At 35.7% G+C, this 18,007-nt stretch overlaps 1 protein-coding gene across 1 annotated transcript in view; it reads left to right on the top strand.

Annotated features, from left to right (window-relative positions):
- Positions 1-9,431, top strand: part of NECTIN3 (nectin cell adhesion molecule 3) — a 32,603-nt gene extending 23,172 nt beyond the window's left edge. Inside the window, exons 5-6 of the mRNA XM_062510845.1 lie at positions 568-719; positions 8,848-9,431. Coding sequence (XP_062366829.1) covers positions 568-719; positions 8,848-9,431 — 736 coding nt within the window. The remainder of the gene's footprint in view (positions 1-567; positions 720-8,847) is intronic.
- The last annotated feature ends 8,576 nt before the right edge of the window (positions 9,432-18,007 follow it).

Here is an 18,007-nt window from a genome sequence, read left to right as displayed (position 1 = left end):
TAGATTTAGAAGGGTCCGTTGATAAAAATAATTTTTTAGCCAGTTGTTTCCCCAAGTGTATCACCAAATACTACATTTCAGTGCTGTAATTTAGACAGAAAAGTGATGGGAGATGAGAAAAGGCAGCTCATGAGAGGAGAAAACTGCTTGAAGTCTTGCTCAGAAGTTCTAGTCAAAATGTCCTCTAAATTAAGCATATATGGACAGAAATACTTATTGGATTCAAATGAACAGGCAGCTAATCCTGACAGCAGAGGTGCTTCTTAGACTGTTAGTTTTCAGAGCTTGGGTTGTCTTGTTCCTCCAAATTCTTTTGAGATGCTGTTTTCTCAGCTGTAGTAGTGATGATTTTAGACAGGTTGCTAGTTCCAGCGGATCTGACATTTACAGGATTTGGCCCAGAAATTAAATATTAACTAAACCTTCAGGTATACACTGACAATATTGAAGGAAAGCCCACTGGAAGTATTAGAACACAGTGAAAAATTAATTCTGTATATTATTGGCAACATCATTTTAAACTACTTCTGTTTAAACTAGTTACAAATGTATACATTGTTCTTTTAGGTTGGATGGACAGTGGCCTGAAGGATTGTTGGCTGTTAACAATACTCTGCAGTTCAGCAGCCCTTTGACTTACAACTACACTGGGACTTACATCTGTAAGGTGACTAATGCCCTTGGTCAGAGAACTGATCAGAAGACTATCTACATTTTAGGTAAGTCTTACTTCTTAGCAAAGGCCGTATGTTAACCTGGAACTTTTTTTTGCCAGTGATTGAAGTAGCAAACGGAGGAGCCAGTTGTTGCATGAAATGTATTAAATATATAATTTTTTGTGTGAAAAGCTGTTGAAAGTGTGGATTTGGAAGCTTAAGCACAATTTGGGATTAAGCTGACTCTTGAATAGCACCATATAGTGGAAATTCTTACAGTTAAGGTGCTTCTGAGATGATTATTTTTCTCTTGGTAGTTAAACTAATGGTTTTTTTCAGTGTTATCCTGTGTTTGACAAGACATAGTGACTGCAATAAACAGTACCTTGTGTGTAATTAAGAAAACAGATGTTGGTGGAAGGGAACAACTACATTTAGAAAAGCTAAGATGCTCTGTTTTAAGGAAGTTAGGGTTATGTTCTGAATGTGTGCATTTTACACCAGTTACTTGTGTCATTTTCTCAGGGTGCAGATAACCAGTAATCATCAAGTTAAATACCATGCAGAGCTCTTGACAATCTACTTAGTACAGTGTAGCAAATTTGTGTGTCTGTGTAGTACTGCTGCTGTTGGAACACTCATCCTTGTATCATTAACACAATGTAATTAAAGTTTTGCTGTGACACCTTTTTTTTGTGAAAGAGCAGCATGGCTTACAGTAAGTCTGAATGCTTCTGTACAACTACAGAAAAACAGTTTAGATTTCCATAAGGGATTAAGTAAATTAGGTTAAACTCTAGTTTAATCAGTAAATGCTAGTATTATAGGGTTTTTTAAGGATGATAATAGACATGAAAATTAAAACTTCATTCTGTTGTATTGTGTTGCTGCTTTTCAGTAAGTTCTTGGCATTAGTTATTTCATTAAGCAAATTAAGTGTCAGAGCACATGTTGCCCTGATAGAGGATACAGAGATTATGGATACAAACATAGATGACTTTGTTAAAACTCCATATGAGCACTTAAGAGTTAAAATGAGAATGAGAATTTAAGAGAAAAACTGTAAGTACAAGATGTTTGAAACCACATTGGTCAGAATTCACTTTGGACAGTTGTCTGCATCTTTAGAATGAATGATAATGTTGCAGTCAGTGATATAACTACACTGTAGGCCACTGTGGAAAGATAGTAAGTTCTAATTAACTGTCTAGTCAATGAGCTAGTTAACTGGAAACTTACAAATAATATGAGACAGTTGAATTACTAGAATTTTATATTGTTTAAAAGACTTCAAGTGATGCCAGTTGCTATGAAAGTTATTTCTGTGAGAGTTACTTTTGGATGTTTTACATGGTTCTAGGGCTGCTTCTATGGGAAGACTTCATGGCCACATAGCAGTCTCAAAACAATTACAAAAACTGGCATGTTGTAAGAAATATCAATTAAAATTAGAATATCATCATTAAATATGGAGTGTTTGGCTAGAATGTAACTTGCAAATCTACTTGCTCAAAAAATAACAATGCAGTTTATAGCTCTGTTCTCAGCCCTATTCTAACTCCAAGGAGTGGGGAGAAGTTTTATTTCCAGTCCACTATTACTCAAGTTGTCGGTTCTGTGAATATCATGTGCTGTAAATTGACCTCATGCTTTTTACCATGACTTTCATGCATAAAAATTAAAGGCTGTCGTTCAAATTACATTTTCAATCAACAGACTAAAACAGGCCAACCAGGAAATCATCACATTTCTGAAAATGAATCAAGTTTTTGAGGAGCAGGGTGGGTATACAGGCTAGTTGGGCAGTGGAGGTGGTTTACCTCCTAGCCTAAAGCAAATGTTAAGAGTTTAAACCTGCTCAGTGCAGATAGTTAAGCTGCCACAGTTGGCCTTTGCTGTGAACTGATGGACAGTGTTTATATGTGTGCTGCTTTTCAGCTGTGCTCAGCAGCCTTGTTGTACTGTAGCAATTTAACTGCAATTAGCAAACCTTAGCTGTTTTCTGGGAGCAACAAAACTGAACCTCACTTAGTGCAGAATCATACAGGGTCATGGTTCTGCCTGTTAGATGCATCAGTAACAATAAAGGTTTTAGCTGACAGTGAATTTCAGTCTTTTCAAGTGTTATGTTGATCATGCTGACAAAATGATTAAAAGCAATGTGTATAATGTAGGAGACTTGATAAAAATGGGAGAGGTGAAGCAATTATTAGTTTAACACCCATATTGTTTTCAGAAACAAATACTAAGCCCCTTTTATTGTAACTCTTAAGAAAAACTTCAGAGTGATTGGTCTCTTTAAATAACTGAAATGTCCTTAAATGATGCAGGATGGGCAAATGACTATTAATCAATCCACTTACCACCTTTAATATTTGACTTAACTCACCAGGTATCTATTAGTGGTAAACATGGTAGTGATGTACTGTAGAGCAATAAGCTGAAATAATCAATTAGCTCTTTTTTTCTATCTTTTCTCTTAGCCAACTTGACATAAAATGTGAAGTGAAACTTGGAAGCTAACAGACAGAGCTGTATAATCACACCATCTTTCAAATTTTAATTATGAAGCTGTCAAAAAAGATTTATCAAGTCAATGTTTCTGAATAGTCACCATGCTCGCAGTTAAGATTTTTAACTGCAATAAAAAAAAAAGACACCTATTAGGTTGAAATGTGTTTTAAGTTTGGAATGTGAGCTGAGCAAAAAAATTGTTTTGGTCCTGATATTTATTGTTAAAAGAGTCAAAGTTATATTTTTAATAAGTTCTGTTGTGCTCCTAAACTTTGTTAATATTCTTAAAGTGAGATACAGAAATGAAAGAGAAGTAGCTGACAGCAACTAAATGGTAAATTCAGCTTTCAGTTTCAAAAGATTCTACATCTTTATAGGAATAGAGAAATATTCAAATGGTGTTTGAAGCCTGACACTTCTTTTTATATTGCTTTTAAAAGCACAGCTATCTTTACTATTTTTATTAATTCAGTGGTGTAAAGTTAAACTTTTTACATAGCTGTCCAGCAAAACCAATTCATTCTCCTCATGGAGTTCAAGTATTGAAGCAACAGTTTTCCAAAACAAGCTGTCAGCTTGATATATAAAGCACTTCCTTGTACAATATTGATTTACTTAGTTTTCTTACACAAGGAATTGAACTTTGTTTTCTTGGCTTTGTGTCCCTTCACCTTCATGCTGTTTACTGAGGCCTTCCCTTTCTCCCCTTGCAAGGGAGAGGTGACCTGTGAGACTTGAATTAAGGTAGGAACATACTTCCTCTGACACAACAGCCTTTGGAAGAGATTACTTTTGTTAAAGGTAAATCCAGCCTTTGTTAGGCAGGAATCCCAGGAAGGTGTTGTTTCTCAGTACAGGGTCACCTACTGGTGGAGTGGACATTGTGAGGATTAACATAGCAAAGCCTGATATTTGGTTTGATTAATATACAAACCTCTGTTCTGAGACTACCTTATGAATACAGGCACTCTTTTATTTTCTAAATTACGCATTGGAAGGGATGTTGACAAACTGCTCTTTTGTAAAGGCTTTTGTTCCCTGGTCTAGCAGGCTTTGGATTTTCAGTGGTTTTCCTGAATATTCTTCCATGCCAGAGGTTACGTTAATAGTAAGTTTCTCTTGTATCCCAAAAAAATACCAAAATGTCTTATTTGGTGCATAAAATCCCAGCTAGAAACCACAAAAGCACAGTGAACTTCGAAAGTGGGTGATTGATGAGAGAAATTGTTGGTACCAATCTTAGTATTATGCTGCCAAAATAGAGGTTGGGGAACACACACTGAAAATAATCCTAAGGACAATGTTTAGCTCTAGTGTGGAGCCTTTGTAGGCAAGACACTGTGGAGAGAGTGTCTTGCAGCGTCCTCACCAATTACTTGACACGAGAGTAGTGATGGTTGAAGACAGGAAGAATGATAAATTTCCAAATCATTTACTCTCAGACATTGAGTCTTCTTCCATGGAAGGCCGACTTTCCCTGCTGTCATAAAGGAGTTGCTATACAGGCTTTTCAGCAGTTGAAAGAAAAAGCCAATTTTTTTAGACCCAGCTGCACAGAATTATTTAATTTTTTAATTATTTAACTTTTAAGTATTTAACATTTAAGGATAATTTAGCAAGAACAGCAAGCTAAAACACAGTAGTATTAGGCATCTGTGCAAACATACAAGTAATACATACGCAAGCAGATATTTGCTGCTCAGTAAAATGACGTGCAAGAAGAGATCTTGTAATTTGTGCAAAGCCAACTCACTTTTGGATTAGAAGTAATTGATAGCTGGTCCTTGTCAGAGGCAAAAGAAGGGGACATTTGCATCTTGAATCATGTGGGATTGATTGATTTTTTTTTTTTTTTTTTTTTTCCCTTCCCCGCCCCTCCCCCCCTCCCCCCCCCAAAATCTAGGCAAAACTAGTTTTGGCCACTCTGTTGTGGCTTTTGGAACCAGACAGTCTTTGTCTGTGTAAGCACATAACAATTCTCCAAGGAACCTTTCCTTCCAAAACTTTGTTTCCTTTGTAATGCTTAAAGGACAAATTTTAACCCAAGGAAATCGTGCCAGTATTGAATTATCTTACCTGTTGTAGGTCACTTTACCTCTCAAATACTTCATAGTGGGCTAAATCCAAAATGGCTTATGGTTTCAGAATACTGTGTTGTCTAGTTGATTTTTTTTACCATGATAAGCTGATAATACCAAGACAGGACTTAAACCTAGGACTTTGAAGATAGTCTGTCTCTGACACTTGGCTTATTGTTGGCTTTGAATTGGCACCAGAAGCAGAGGTGAGTACCAGACATTTGAAGGATGTGGTACTGCAGGAGGATTGAAGTGGGGAGATGTAGTGTTTGGGACATGAAACATGTCATGTTAGTTGGATATCTGTACTAAACTTAATGGTAGAAACTTCCCTGTCCAAGGTAACTTGTTGGTATTTTAAGAGCTAAGAAAACTGTATCAAGAATAGTCATTTAAAGGAAAACTAAAAACATCAAGCTGACACTGTTGAAAGTTGGTACTGACTTTGATGGGAAACATCTGGAAAATAATTAAGAGTGTCAAAACTGAGCAGTGCACAGGGACCATGGTCCTTTAATTTGAGGTGATATCAGAGCTTCATTTGAAGTCAAGAGCAAGTCTTGCATTTATTGGCAGAAAACTGTGTCAAAGACTTTGAAACCAAGTAGGAAAACTTGGCTTATTTGTGTATGGAAGGAGCCAATTGAACTGCTATATTCATACCAGAAAATTGTGTTTTGCTTTCTTCACTTATATTTCTTATTTTAAGAGTGGTAATGGTAGCTATGTAAAAGTAGAAATTTTGTTGGGGTCTTTGCTTGTCCTCATCATTATTGCAAGGTACATGTAATAAGGATTTGAACAGGACCCAGAACCTAGTAAAAGGCAAAAACTGAAATCAAGATGCATTTAAATTTAACCCAAGTATTTTCCAGAATTTCTGCTCCTTTCAACTCCCTGACCCACATGGATATTTTAATATGTTGTATTTTGTACAACAACAGAAGCCTACATCAGTGAAAGAGACAAGAGCTTTTAAACATTGGTCCAAAGTAAAATGTTAAAGGAAGCCATCAATAGGAAATTGTTGCTTTTGAATAAAGTACCCATATAAGGCAAAATTTAAATTATGCCCTTAATGTTTTGTGGAAAACATTAAGAACTCAAACATGTGTCAGTGATTATGTGAAATATTATCGTTAAAGGACTCGCTGAAATGAAATACTAGTCTTTCCTAGCCAAAGATAAGGGTGGCATTGTCTTGATTTGGAGATGGCATTTGAGATGTTATTTGCAAGCAAAGTGTTATGAGGTGGACATAAAACTTTGGCATTCCTCATCTTAAAGTTGTTCTCTATTTGGGAAACTTGCTTGGTACAGGAAGTAAAAAAAAAAAAAAAAAGTTAGTTTTACATTTAGAGAGCTCTGGGTGACATCAGAAGTGAACTTGCATATTCTTAGTTGTCGTTTGCCTTATAAACAAGAAGGGACAGTTTTAATTTAGCCATTCCTCAACAATAAAGGGTGCCAAAATAATTAACCCTTAGATGTATCATATGTATTGCCAAAATACATATAAACACATGCTTAATTGGTCCTGTGTTTGCAATTGATTTAATATGTTAATTAGTGCTTGTTGGGAATGCAGCTGGACAACCTGACAACTGGTGGATGAAGGGGAAGTTTTGAAGGAAAAAACTCTTTGTAAAACACTGAATTTCTAATATATTAATAAGATTGTAATTGCCACTTTGCTTATTTCACGTATGCAATGGTTAAATTTGCAAGGATGCAAATACTACATACTTGTGGATGTGGAGGTATAGGACTTCAGACCTCAGTATCAGAGGCAAAACAATTACGAAGCAAATTAACTAAAACCAAACAAGTGTATATATAGCCCAGAACAATTTTGCTGGTACTGTTTGAAATTTTGTTTTGAGGTCTCAAATCTTGTGTCTAAAGCAATATGTATTCAAGGAAGAGGGATTTGAACTTCATGACCTAGGAGTGTGAGAGACGTAGAACCCTGGTAAACTTGGATTCCTTAATCTCTACTACTTTGTTAAATTATCAAACTCACTTTAAATCAATTTTTACTAAAATCATAATCTGAATCATAATTCCTCTTATTCATTTTGGTAGTGCATCTTTCTTGTTCAGTTTCCTGTCTTCTGTCAAATTAATTCAATTTATGTATAGTTTCCTAACGAACCATCACTTTTTACATAGTTAAGGAATATAATTAAGCCCTTCAAAAAATTCTGTGTAAAACTTATGTCACGCTTAAAATGTTCCATTCTGCAGCAAGGTGTGTAGTAATCATGACAAATATGAGAATTTTGTCTAGTATGACAAAAATTACATGTCTGTCTCTGAGTAGTGAGATAAAAATCATATTTTTGGCTATTTAGTTGTGATTTGTCAAATAACTGAAAGCTTGACAGAACTCTAGTTCTCTCTGGTTTACTCTTTGTGGTGGTAAATTTAGGATGCCTCTAATGTGGTGGTAGTACTGCTTTCATGGATCTTGCTTGTGGGCATTTAACTAAATAACATGATATAATGAGCTACTTGGCTGTCCATGTAATATTCTCTCTTAAAGGTTCAAGCAATAATAACATGTTTAGAATTGCTTTTTGGATTTTAAAATAATTAGCTTGGATTGGGCAAGGCAAAAAGTAATTTCTTTTCAGCATGGCATAGAAATAAGTGGAGTTGTATCTAATATTGTGATTGACTGGTATAATCTCAGTGTCATCAGCCCATCACTTGGAATCTTGTCTGCAATACAGATGCACACATCTCCAGTAGACCTAAAGAACAAAGGAAAAAGCTGCATGCTGGAGAAACTTGGTATCTGCCAGTCTCTTGTTTACATGCATAATCTGACATGAAATCAGTTTTTATTTTATGTTGAGGAATGAGTATGGAAGCTTCTTTGTGTGTGAAGGATCAAATGGCTTATAGGAGGAATGCATAGAAATAGTTTTTGGTTCAAATGTTCCAGTTTTTTATTATCTTAAAAACCTGAAGGCTCCTTGCTCAACATAAGTGTTACTTTGAGATTAATACATGCCATTTTTAACTATGCTTCTTTCACTAATCCGAAGGTGAGGCTGAGTAAGTTTTATTAATGAAGCAATGTTTTTGGAGAGAATAGCTTAAAAATCAGTAGTTCATATGTCTGAGCACACAGCTCATAGTTTTTCATTCTTATATTCGGTGCCCTGAAATATTTCTGAAAGTAGAATTTAATATGGAATAATTGACTCTGTGGCTGGATGGTAAGTTAGAGGACTGCTTGTGTTTTGCCTTCTTGGAGGAGGTAAATAATGATGACCAGTCGACATCTGAGTGGAAAGACTCCATCTCCTTTCTTTGAGGAGGGCAAATTGTCTTCCTGAAGGTTATTTTTATTTCGCTAACTCCCCACACTTTCTGTCCTGCTGCAACTTAACTCATGTGTAAGGAAGCTAGTTCAAAAGTTTGAGAGTAATTTAAGACTTTTATAAGTGCCTTGAATTTGAGAATGAAAAACTATTCTTGTAGAACATATCCATCAACTTTGCTTTCTTATAAACCCTTAACTGATTTAGCTCGCATTGACATTCTGTGCCTTTTCTGTGTCTTGTCTACTTCTTTGCTCTTTCCATTAGATCCTCCTACTACTACCACTCGACTGCCCACGGTTCCCTGGCATCCTTCGACTGATGGCACCACAGGTTTAGCAACAGAGCCTAGAATAATAAATTTCCCAACATCAACCTTGCCAACAAAGCAGGACGACACTTGGGGTATCGTCGTCGGCTGTGTGGTGGGTGGGGTTCTTTTACTGTTACTTCTTGGTACTCTGGTTGGAGCTGTCTACTATAAGAGAAGAAAGACGTTCCGCGGTGACTACTTTGCTAAGAGCTACATTCCACCATCAGATATGCAAAAAGAGTCCCAGATAGATGTTCTTCAGTCAGATGATATGGGTTCTTACCCTGGCAGTATAAAAAAAGAAACAAAGCACCCGATGAACTTAATATCTAAAGATTATTTAGAAGATCCTGGAAAACCTGAGTTGAACAATATAGACAATACTAACAGGTACCAGGACCGTTATGAAAGACCAATGGATTACCATGAAGGTGGAACATTTGGAATGGGTTTCATGCATGGTGAATTTTATGAGGATGATGACTTTGTTTCTCACTTAGATGGTGCGGTAATATCTCGAAGGGAGTGGTATGTGTAGTAACCACTGAAAACTAAACATGTACCTGCAGTTCATTTCATTGGCTGGTCACTTTCAGATTGTTTATACTTAAACAAGAGTAGGAATAAACTTTTTGAAACTTTTTTTTGAAGGTTTTTATATTGTGACTTGACACAATGGAAATACTGAATCTGGGGAAAATGTATTTGAGCTGCTTTTTTTTCCCAATGCTGTACTACTGTTTAAGATTTGAGTTTTAACGCAGAGTGCTTATATTGGTCTATGTCAGAGTTAAAAAAAAAAAAGGCTGAATTAAAGTTGCCATTCAATATTGTTTAAGAATAAAAAGTGGTTATCTTGGTTCTCTGATTTAAAAATAAGTTTACCCAAGGCAATGATCAAATATAATCTTTGGGGGCTTTGAATTGCTCCAGTCTAGGTACCATCCACATAAACTTAATGCTTTTATATAGCAAAAACTTTATCAATTAAAATGAGTTACAGCAGAATTAACGCTTTTTTTTCTAGGGTTTTTTCTGCATAAAAATGAATACCTCTTAGCATTTTAATGAGCCTTCTTGTAACTATATACTTAAAAGTTAAGTCATTGCACTGAAACTAACTTATGAACAACATTTTGAGGAGTAACTGTACACAGGTCAAAGGCTTGTATTTGAATAAGATGAAAAGTTATTTTTTTATAGTCATTGATTTCTAAAGCTTATTCTAGTGTCTGTATATATACATACAGTAAAGTGTTTTGTTAGGCCTGTAATTGGCAGGATGTCAAAACTCATCAATGCATTCAAGATGCTCTTTGCAACTTCACAGGGTGCAATTTTTGAGACCTGTTCTGGAGGCTTTGTGGGAATCTTACCATTGAAGTTAAAAGCTGGATAATTGGACACAACTAAGGAGAAAATGCCCATATAGATTCCCAAGCTGGAGGCAAATGTGAATGTGCTTATTTTCCCAGGTGCCAAAAAGCATTAGAGTTTCTATGTCCAGAAGGTAAAACAGCGGTTTTACGCTGCTTCTGACTTAGTCAAAATGCCTGCTTTGAAGAGGGTAACCAGAGTTTCAGGTTATTAGTAGGGAAGTGGACACTTGCACTGCTACTTCAGGTATTGAAAATGCACTCCTCAACTAAAGAGTCTATGAAACAGGAATCCAGATGATTTGTGCAGTCTCTGTACCGCAGTGGATTTGTTTTCCCTGCAAATAATCCACACTGATTTCACAAGTTCTTTAAAATGACATCATATCCATTATATGTAGGAAATCTTGTCTGACATGTGAGATAGTTCTACTTTGTCTTAAGCAGATTCACCAAACCAAATCTGCTGATTATGTGAGAAGGAATGAAATAACTTTAGATGAATTGCAGAACAACGATAAATTCATAAGTAGACTAGTAAATCTTTTAAAGTGCCATTTTTAAGTGTTTAGCTTAAGGAAAAGGAAGCTGATAAGACTATTAGTATTTGAAACCTGAAAAGGGAAAAGTCTCTGCTACTGTTGATGTGAAATAGGCTACATAATTACAGCTGCTTCATGAGCATTGATGCTGGAAGTTCTTTTCTATCCTCATGATGTTTGGTAGCTTACAGCATTTAGAGCTTCACAAAAATAGTTGTATTGAGCGTTGTAGACAATACACTGTGATTGCATATGACTGCATGTCTCTTAAAAAGATTAAGACAACAGCTTTATTTGAAGTTCAAATGGAAAAGCATCCCTAAACAACTTAAATTTGGGTTTGGATTAGTGGAGTACTGATACATGATTGACCAAAGTCTCAAAAACTATATCAAGTGATACTGTGGTTTTCTGTAGTTTGAGTGCAAATGCAAGAAAAGGAGTGACATTTCTAGCAGAGGGTTCTGATCCAAATTATCTCTGGAATAAAGAGATTATACCTCTCTTCAAACAAAAACTTGATATGTCATCTTTAAAAGATGGTGTTACTTGGAAATAAACATAACCATAAACCAGTTTTCCACATGGGATATCTTGCTTTTGTCTCTGTGGAATTTTTGCTTTGATTTTTAATATAAATATATATATATTTAATTCCTATGGGTTGAGAAGTTGAAATGTTCTGGAGTTGAAGTTATTAATAGGGATAGGGCTTACGCGCGTTGCAATGTTTTGTACATTATGTCTACTGTAAAAAAGAATTGATTGTACGTACAAATGGCTGTTGTGTGAATAAACTTTTTCTTACATTCTGGAACATAGGTAGTGTTCAAAAATGTTTCACAGGTATATTCTTAAAAATTGGAGATGGAAAAGCACAATAAACCCAGAAGCTGGTTCGAATGAGATAAAGTGTTCAAGCTGTTTGAGATGAGCTGTTTAGTGTTTCCCCATGGAGACCCTAAGCTTATAAACTAAGTGTCCTCAGAAATTTTTAAGAAGATTAAGAGAATGATAAACAGAGGTAGTTGCTGTCCAAAAGATTTCGTTTCAATCATAGGTGATAAACTAACTAGGAATTGCATACTTAAAACTAGTCCTGTTTTTTTTTCATTCTAGTGTCTTTGCTTTAACCATAGTTCTTGGCGTTAATCAATTCCCATCTATTTCTGACCCTCTTGTGGTTAAAATGCTTTGTAGGTGGCACCAAACATCTTCAGTGCTCTCTGGCTTGTTCAGCTTGGTGTGGTGGTCTGGATTTATGATCATTCTGCTGGTTAGATTGACGTTTTGCCAAAGCAATTCAAAAGAAATCAAGTTAAGTGTGCCCTGTGGTAATTGTACTTAAGTTCCTGTGTGTCAGTGTGCTGGGATATTACTGTTTTTCCTGGTGTTCAGAAGCAAATGGGTGTTTGTCATCTCACCCAAAATGAGACTCAGTGGGTGGATTTTGATTGAAAGTATAATATTCTATGATGTGTTAACATTATAGCAGAATTTACTAGAAGAAAAGACACCATGAAGTTAGGATGAAGCAGTCAAGAAACTCTTCCGATGTAATCACAAGACCAAAGCATCTTCAAGAATTCTGGACCTAAGACTATGTATTAGTTAGTATATTTGTCACTTAAAGAGGACAGCCTCCCAGTGTAAACTAAACTGAAGCCAGTTAAAATGCAGTGGTTAGGTGACCCTTCCTCTGATTCATGTGCCCATTCTTCAGGAAAAGTTATGAACGATGCTTGTGTTGTAGTTTAAGCCCAGCTTGCAGCTAAGCACCACACAACTGCTTGCTTTCCCCACCCCAGTGGGATGGGGAGGAGAATCAAAAGTAAAACTTAAAGTATAGTAATAATAGTAATGGATAATGAAAGCAGGGGCAAACAAACAACTGATGCACAATATTTCTTTCCAGGTAATTTCCCTAGTTTGTATACTTGGCATGGTGTTCTGTGGTGTGGAATATCCCTTTGGCCAGTTCAGGTCACCTGTCCCAAATATGTTCCCTCCCTGTTTTCTTTTGTGCAGTTCCTCACTGACAGAGCATGGGACACACACAAACACACACACAAAATAAAAGTACTTGACTTAGGATAAACATGACTTAGCAAAAACCAGAACGTGGGTGGATTTTCAGCATAATTCTTATACTGAATGCAAAGTACTGTACCAGCTCCTGAGAAGAAATTATTGCAGCCCAAGCTAGGACAGTTTATAGTATCTGATGGATACATAGAGCTTATGCCAGGAAAGCAGTTACATAAAGCAAAGGTGGTGCATTGCATTCATCTTTGAGGAGCAAAGTAACTTCTGCATGTTATTACTCTAAGACTTTATTCCTTAAGATTAAGGAAGTCACCAAAGCTTATTTCAGATTTTTTTCAAGTTACTTAAATATATCTTTGTGAGCGTGGTCCAAGGGGAGTGTTTCTGTCAGATTTTTTCATAAGCAGTGAGAGGACAGGAATTGCTTTATTAGAGTACAAGTCAAGTGTTGTATTTTGGGCTTTTTTTTTTTTAATTGAGGGGTTTTTCTCCATTTTCTAACATACAGGCAGAACAACATTAGAAATCTGAGGAATGGACAAATCATATTGCATAGTTTCAGGTTTTTTATCTGTGAACAGAACATACAGCTGAAGAGGCTCTTAAAATTGCTTTCAGTAAGAAGTTAAATAGAGAATGGTTGTGTTGCATTTGGACAATAGCTGAAGTAGAGTGCTTTAGAAATTCATTGCAGATATAGAACTGTTAATTTTAAATTTTGTGGTTGAATTTTCTGATTCAGTAATCAATGTAAATCAGCATTATTTAATGTATGCTATGCTGCCTAAATTTTGAAAGTGTTTAGTGCAGCTGACATGAATTATTCCAATTGTGAAACTTTTTGTTGAGCCTGTTGGTGCAAGTTTGAAGCACTGATGATTTTAAGTTAAAGTATGTTAGCAGCTTTTTCAGTTTTAAGACTTAAAAATTTATTTCTAAGCATAGTGAATGGAGTGGCCTTTAAAGACTGACAAGTATGTTTATTCAGTATGAGAGTTGTTCAACGTTGGATTTGACAATGCTAAGGTCAAAAAAAATGCTTTAAAAGGAAAAAAACCACAGCTTTTCTCTCCCCTTATTAAAATTTATTTAAGAAAATTACTTTCTTGTAGCTTGAAGTGTGAAGTCCTAAATATGATCGGCGATTTTAAGGTTTGCTTTGATCAGTGTAAGCCAAGTATTTAGTGTTTGTTTGCATGTTTATTGCTCCTAGTAGTATATGGGGCTTTTTAACACTGATTTTAAGTTTTTATTTTTTGCTTTCTGCAGACTTAAGTGTTCTTAAAGAAAGATTGTCAATAAACCATAGTTGCCCAGGTTTTTGAATTAACACCTTGTTAGCTCATGTAAGTGCAACCCGTGTATTTTGTAATGTTATCTTACCTTGAAAGTGAGAATGAAAGCATGCTGGTAGTAAAAGTAAAAGCAGTAGCCCATGAAATCTTTGAAATCAGGTTTTGATTTCGTGAACTCTCTTAATTCCCCCCTTTTTTTGTTGGGTAAGTTGAGGCAATACTGCAAAAGTGCTAGAGCAGGACAAGGCTTTCAGTCTGACAGTGGAAGGAAAAAGCATTTCTCAGAACAACACTGAAATAGCTTATCTGAGTACTGAAAGTATTTGAACTTCTTAAAGTTGTAATCTATGCTGTCACATTGCAGATGTGCCCTTTAAGCAGACATCTTCTGTTGCTGTAGCAGGGGCTGTGATTGGAGCAGTCCTTGCTCTTTTTATCATTACCATCTTTGTGACAGTGCTGCTGACCCCAAGGAAGAAAAGGCCAGCCTATCTTGACAAAGTGTGAGTACGTGTTGGGCTTTTATTATTTATTTTTTTTTTATTCAGTTGAAAGCAATATGCAGCAAGCATTTGCTCTATACCGGAATTTAAGCGTCTGACTTAATTTAGCAGCTATTCAGCTTTTGTAATTTCAGGGCTCTATTTTCAGAGTAGACAAATATGAAATCACACTTGCATTTCTGAAAAAGAAATGAGGAAGGTAAGAATTACTTCAGAAGTAATATAATGCTTTACCTCTTGAGAAGTTTGGGATTTTTTGAAGAAAAACTACTCATGGCTTTAACTGGAGGGCAAAGAAGAGTTCCCTCTTGACTGATGCCAGTGACTGCTAGTTTGTTGTAACTGTGGGTCTAACTTGCAAGTAAATTGGCCATGCTTTGCAGATGTGAAGGCCCCCTAAAATTAATCCTGAAATGTTCATAAAATTAAGCAAGCTCCCACAGATACGTGCTTAGAAATTACTGACTTCTTGTTCTTTCTGGAATGTTGGTTGTTTCTTCAAGTCTCTGGCACAGACACACAGTTTACTTTATTCAGTGTGATCAAACAAAAAAGAAGGAAACAAAAACATCTGAAAAGATGTTATCAGTTAAAGTGGATGATATCTAGGTCCTGTTTGGAACATGCATAAAAAAGTGATAAGGGCTTAGAATATTTGTGACTATGAGTCTTCTTACATCCCATATGCAGTTTCTTACATCCTATATACAGTTAACACTTAAACTGAATGAGAAATGCTATTTATGTCTGTATATATAGTTAATGAGAACTAGAGTAAAATAACTTAGAGCCTTTAGCATAAAATAAGTTTCCTCATTTGCACTGAGCTAGCAGGATGAGTCAAAAGTCTTCTTTTGAGCAACTTCTGACATGGTTAGAAGTGCCATTTCTTGTTTGCATCTCTTAAATTCTATATCTGAAGCATATTTATATGAATGATCTTACACATTTAAATTCTTTTATAATCATTTGCTTTCACTGAGAAAGTTAAAATAGAAACAGTCTTGCTAGTAAGGCTTTCTCCAAGGCTTTTTAAGGCTATAGTTAAAAGTGTTGTTCAAGCTGTATCTCATAACTTAGAAACTATGTTAGATAGCAGTAGTGTCTAATACTCCTTAGTTGGAGTGTATGGGGAGAAGTTCAGTCTGCCTAACACAGGATGCAATAAATTACAAGTTCTGGATGGGGCTTTTCTACAAAAAGTGTGTGGCTGATTAATAGCCAGTGGTAGACACGTTCCATTACAACATATCACAGCTGACTGAAATGTGTTTGTCCCTGACTACTGAGTGTTGGGTCATTTGGCAGTTAATATCTGACCATTCAATTGGACTTCACAAACATGATGTGTCATATTCATTTCCCTCTTTACTACAGGATTGATCTGCCACCCACTCACAAACCAGCCTCATCTGAGGAGAGAATGTTGTCAGTGACACAGAAGGAAGCTATGCTTCAGGTGAGTAAATGTTTATATGCATCTTAAATTGACTTAAGGAAAGTGTTAACTTTGCTTCATTATGTTAATTTGGTCTGGTTTTGCTTTCCTGGTAATAAATGAAGCCTTTCAATAGTTTCACAACCACGCTGTTTCCCTACATATGTGATATCTGAATCTCTTATCTGTATTGTTAAAGTCATCTTTAGCGAACTGGTAGACAGCTCATCTTGTATTTCTAACAGCCTTTGACAGACATGACTCCTTTTGAATTAGAAAAACCTATAGTTGAAATTTAGTGGTGAGAGCTTTATAAAGCAGTCTCCATAAGGGGGAAAAATGATGCTTGATAAACTTAAAAAGTAATCTTATAATCTGCTCCCTTGCTAGTAGCAACTGCCATTCTTTTGAGCCATTAATATTTGAAGGGTGGGGATAGATTGGAATTTGGATTTTGACATGGCTAATTTACCAAAGTATGAGTTTGATTCTGGTTGAAGATCACTAAATCATTTAAATACTTGCAGTTATGTAACTTCTATTTTTATCTTCTTGTACTTACCAGCAGCAAAAGACCCATACCAATTTTGTGACAAACAGCTGAATTTTTAGTGTTCTTTCAGGGGTAGCTTCTTCTCATCTAAAGTAATGCTGTCCAAGCGAAACAGCAACAGGCAAAAAATCTTATTTACCAGCATTTAGTGTTTGTGTGGGTGTAGTCTGATCAAACAGGCTCATAGAGATCACACTGGAAAGCTAATTCTAGCAAATGAAACAGTTTGATTATGTGGGGAGCAAGGAAGGGTAGGTCTATATTCTTCCTTACAACATAGTTTTGAGGGGAATTGGACTGCTTGGTAAACTCCGGGTGAATTCAGGCTTCTCTTGCAGTAGGCATTACAGAGGAGATCTGTTCTTGAGAGATGACTTAAGCTAATATCATTGATTATTACACTTCATAGAATAAACCAGTCAGTTATAGATCATGGCCATGGCCCCTAAAGTGTCTTTTGTGTGTGTATGTTAGTATTAAGTGAATAAGTCAGATTTTTTAGCTCTGCTTACATTGACAAAAACTTCCATCATCTATGAGCATTTGTAAGAACTAGATTGTAATTGTTTTTAATAAAATTTTTATTCCATCCTCAATATATGCCATAAATAATGTGATTCTAACCACTGATGTGCTGAATTGTAACACTGAGCTAAAACAAACATTTGTTTATAAGAAATACAATTTTTCCAATACTATGGTGTATCTTTGCATCTTTAAAGACCTATAAAAGTCCTTTCTCATAGAGGGGAAAAAATCTTCACCTACCTTTAAGAAGGATTTTGATGGAGTTCTTAATAACATCGAAAATATTATTGTAGATTTTCTTTGTGATAGATAGTTATTAAAGCTCACTAAGTATCAGCTGCTGATAAAAGCTTTCCTTACGTTGTAAATGTTACAATGGGTAATACTTGTGTATATTTTTGCTGGGTGAAGCAGGAAACTTCTGAGATCCATTTGCTGCCCTTAGTAGCAGCCTGATGATAACATTGTGAAAGTAGAAAACATTTTGTTGGCATTCTGTGCTCAGGTTGGGCATCATAGTTATTTCTTCTGTTACTACAGCACTCAATAATTGCAATTTTTTGATGAATCATTCTTCTACTAATATTCCTGCTTAAGGTATTTGAGAAATATTCTCTTGCTTATAGAATCAAAAGATACGGTCTACTGTGCATCTGTAGTGCTGCTAGATGGCAAAATGACACTAGGAAATGCAATGAATTGTCCTTTACAAAGCAACTTATAAAGGAGGTAGACATAAGAAAATGTGTACCTTATTGCTTTCCTCTTCAGAACTTTGCTGTCTTTGAATTTTTTCTAGGTTGTGCTTACTATGGCTTCCGTTAATGGGTACT

The sequence above is a fragment of the Cinclus cinclus genome, chromosome 2 (genome assembly GCF_963662255.1).
Source record: "Cinclus cinclus chromosome 2, bCinCin1.1, whole genome shotgun sequence".
NCBI classification, from domain to species: Eukaryota; Metazoa; Chordata; class Aves; order Passeriformes; family Cinclidae; genus Cinclus; species Cinclus cinclus.
This window is presented reverse-complemented; position numbering and strand designations above follow the sequence as displayed.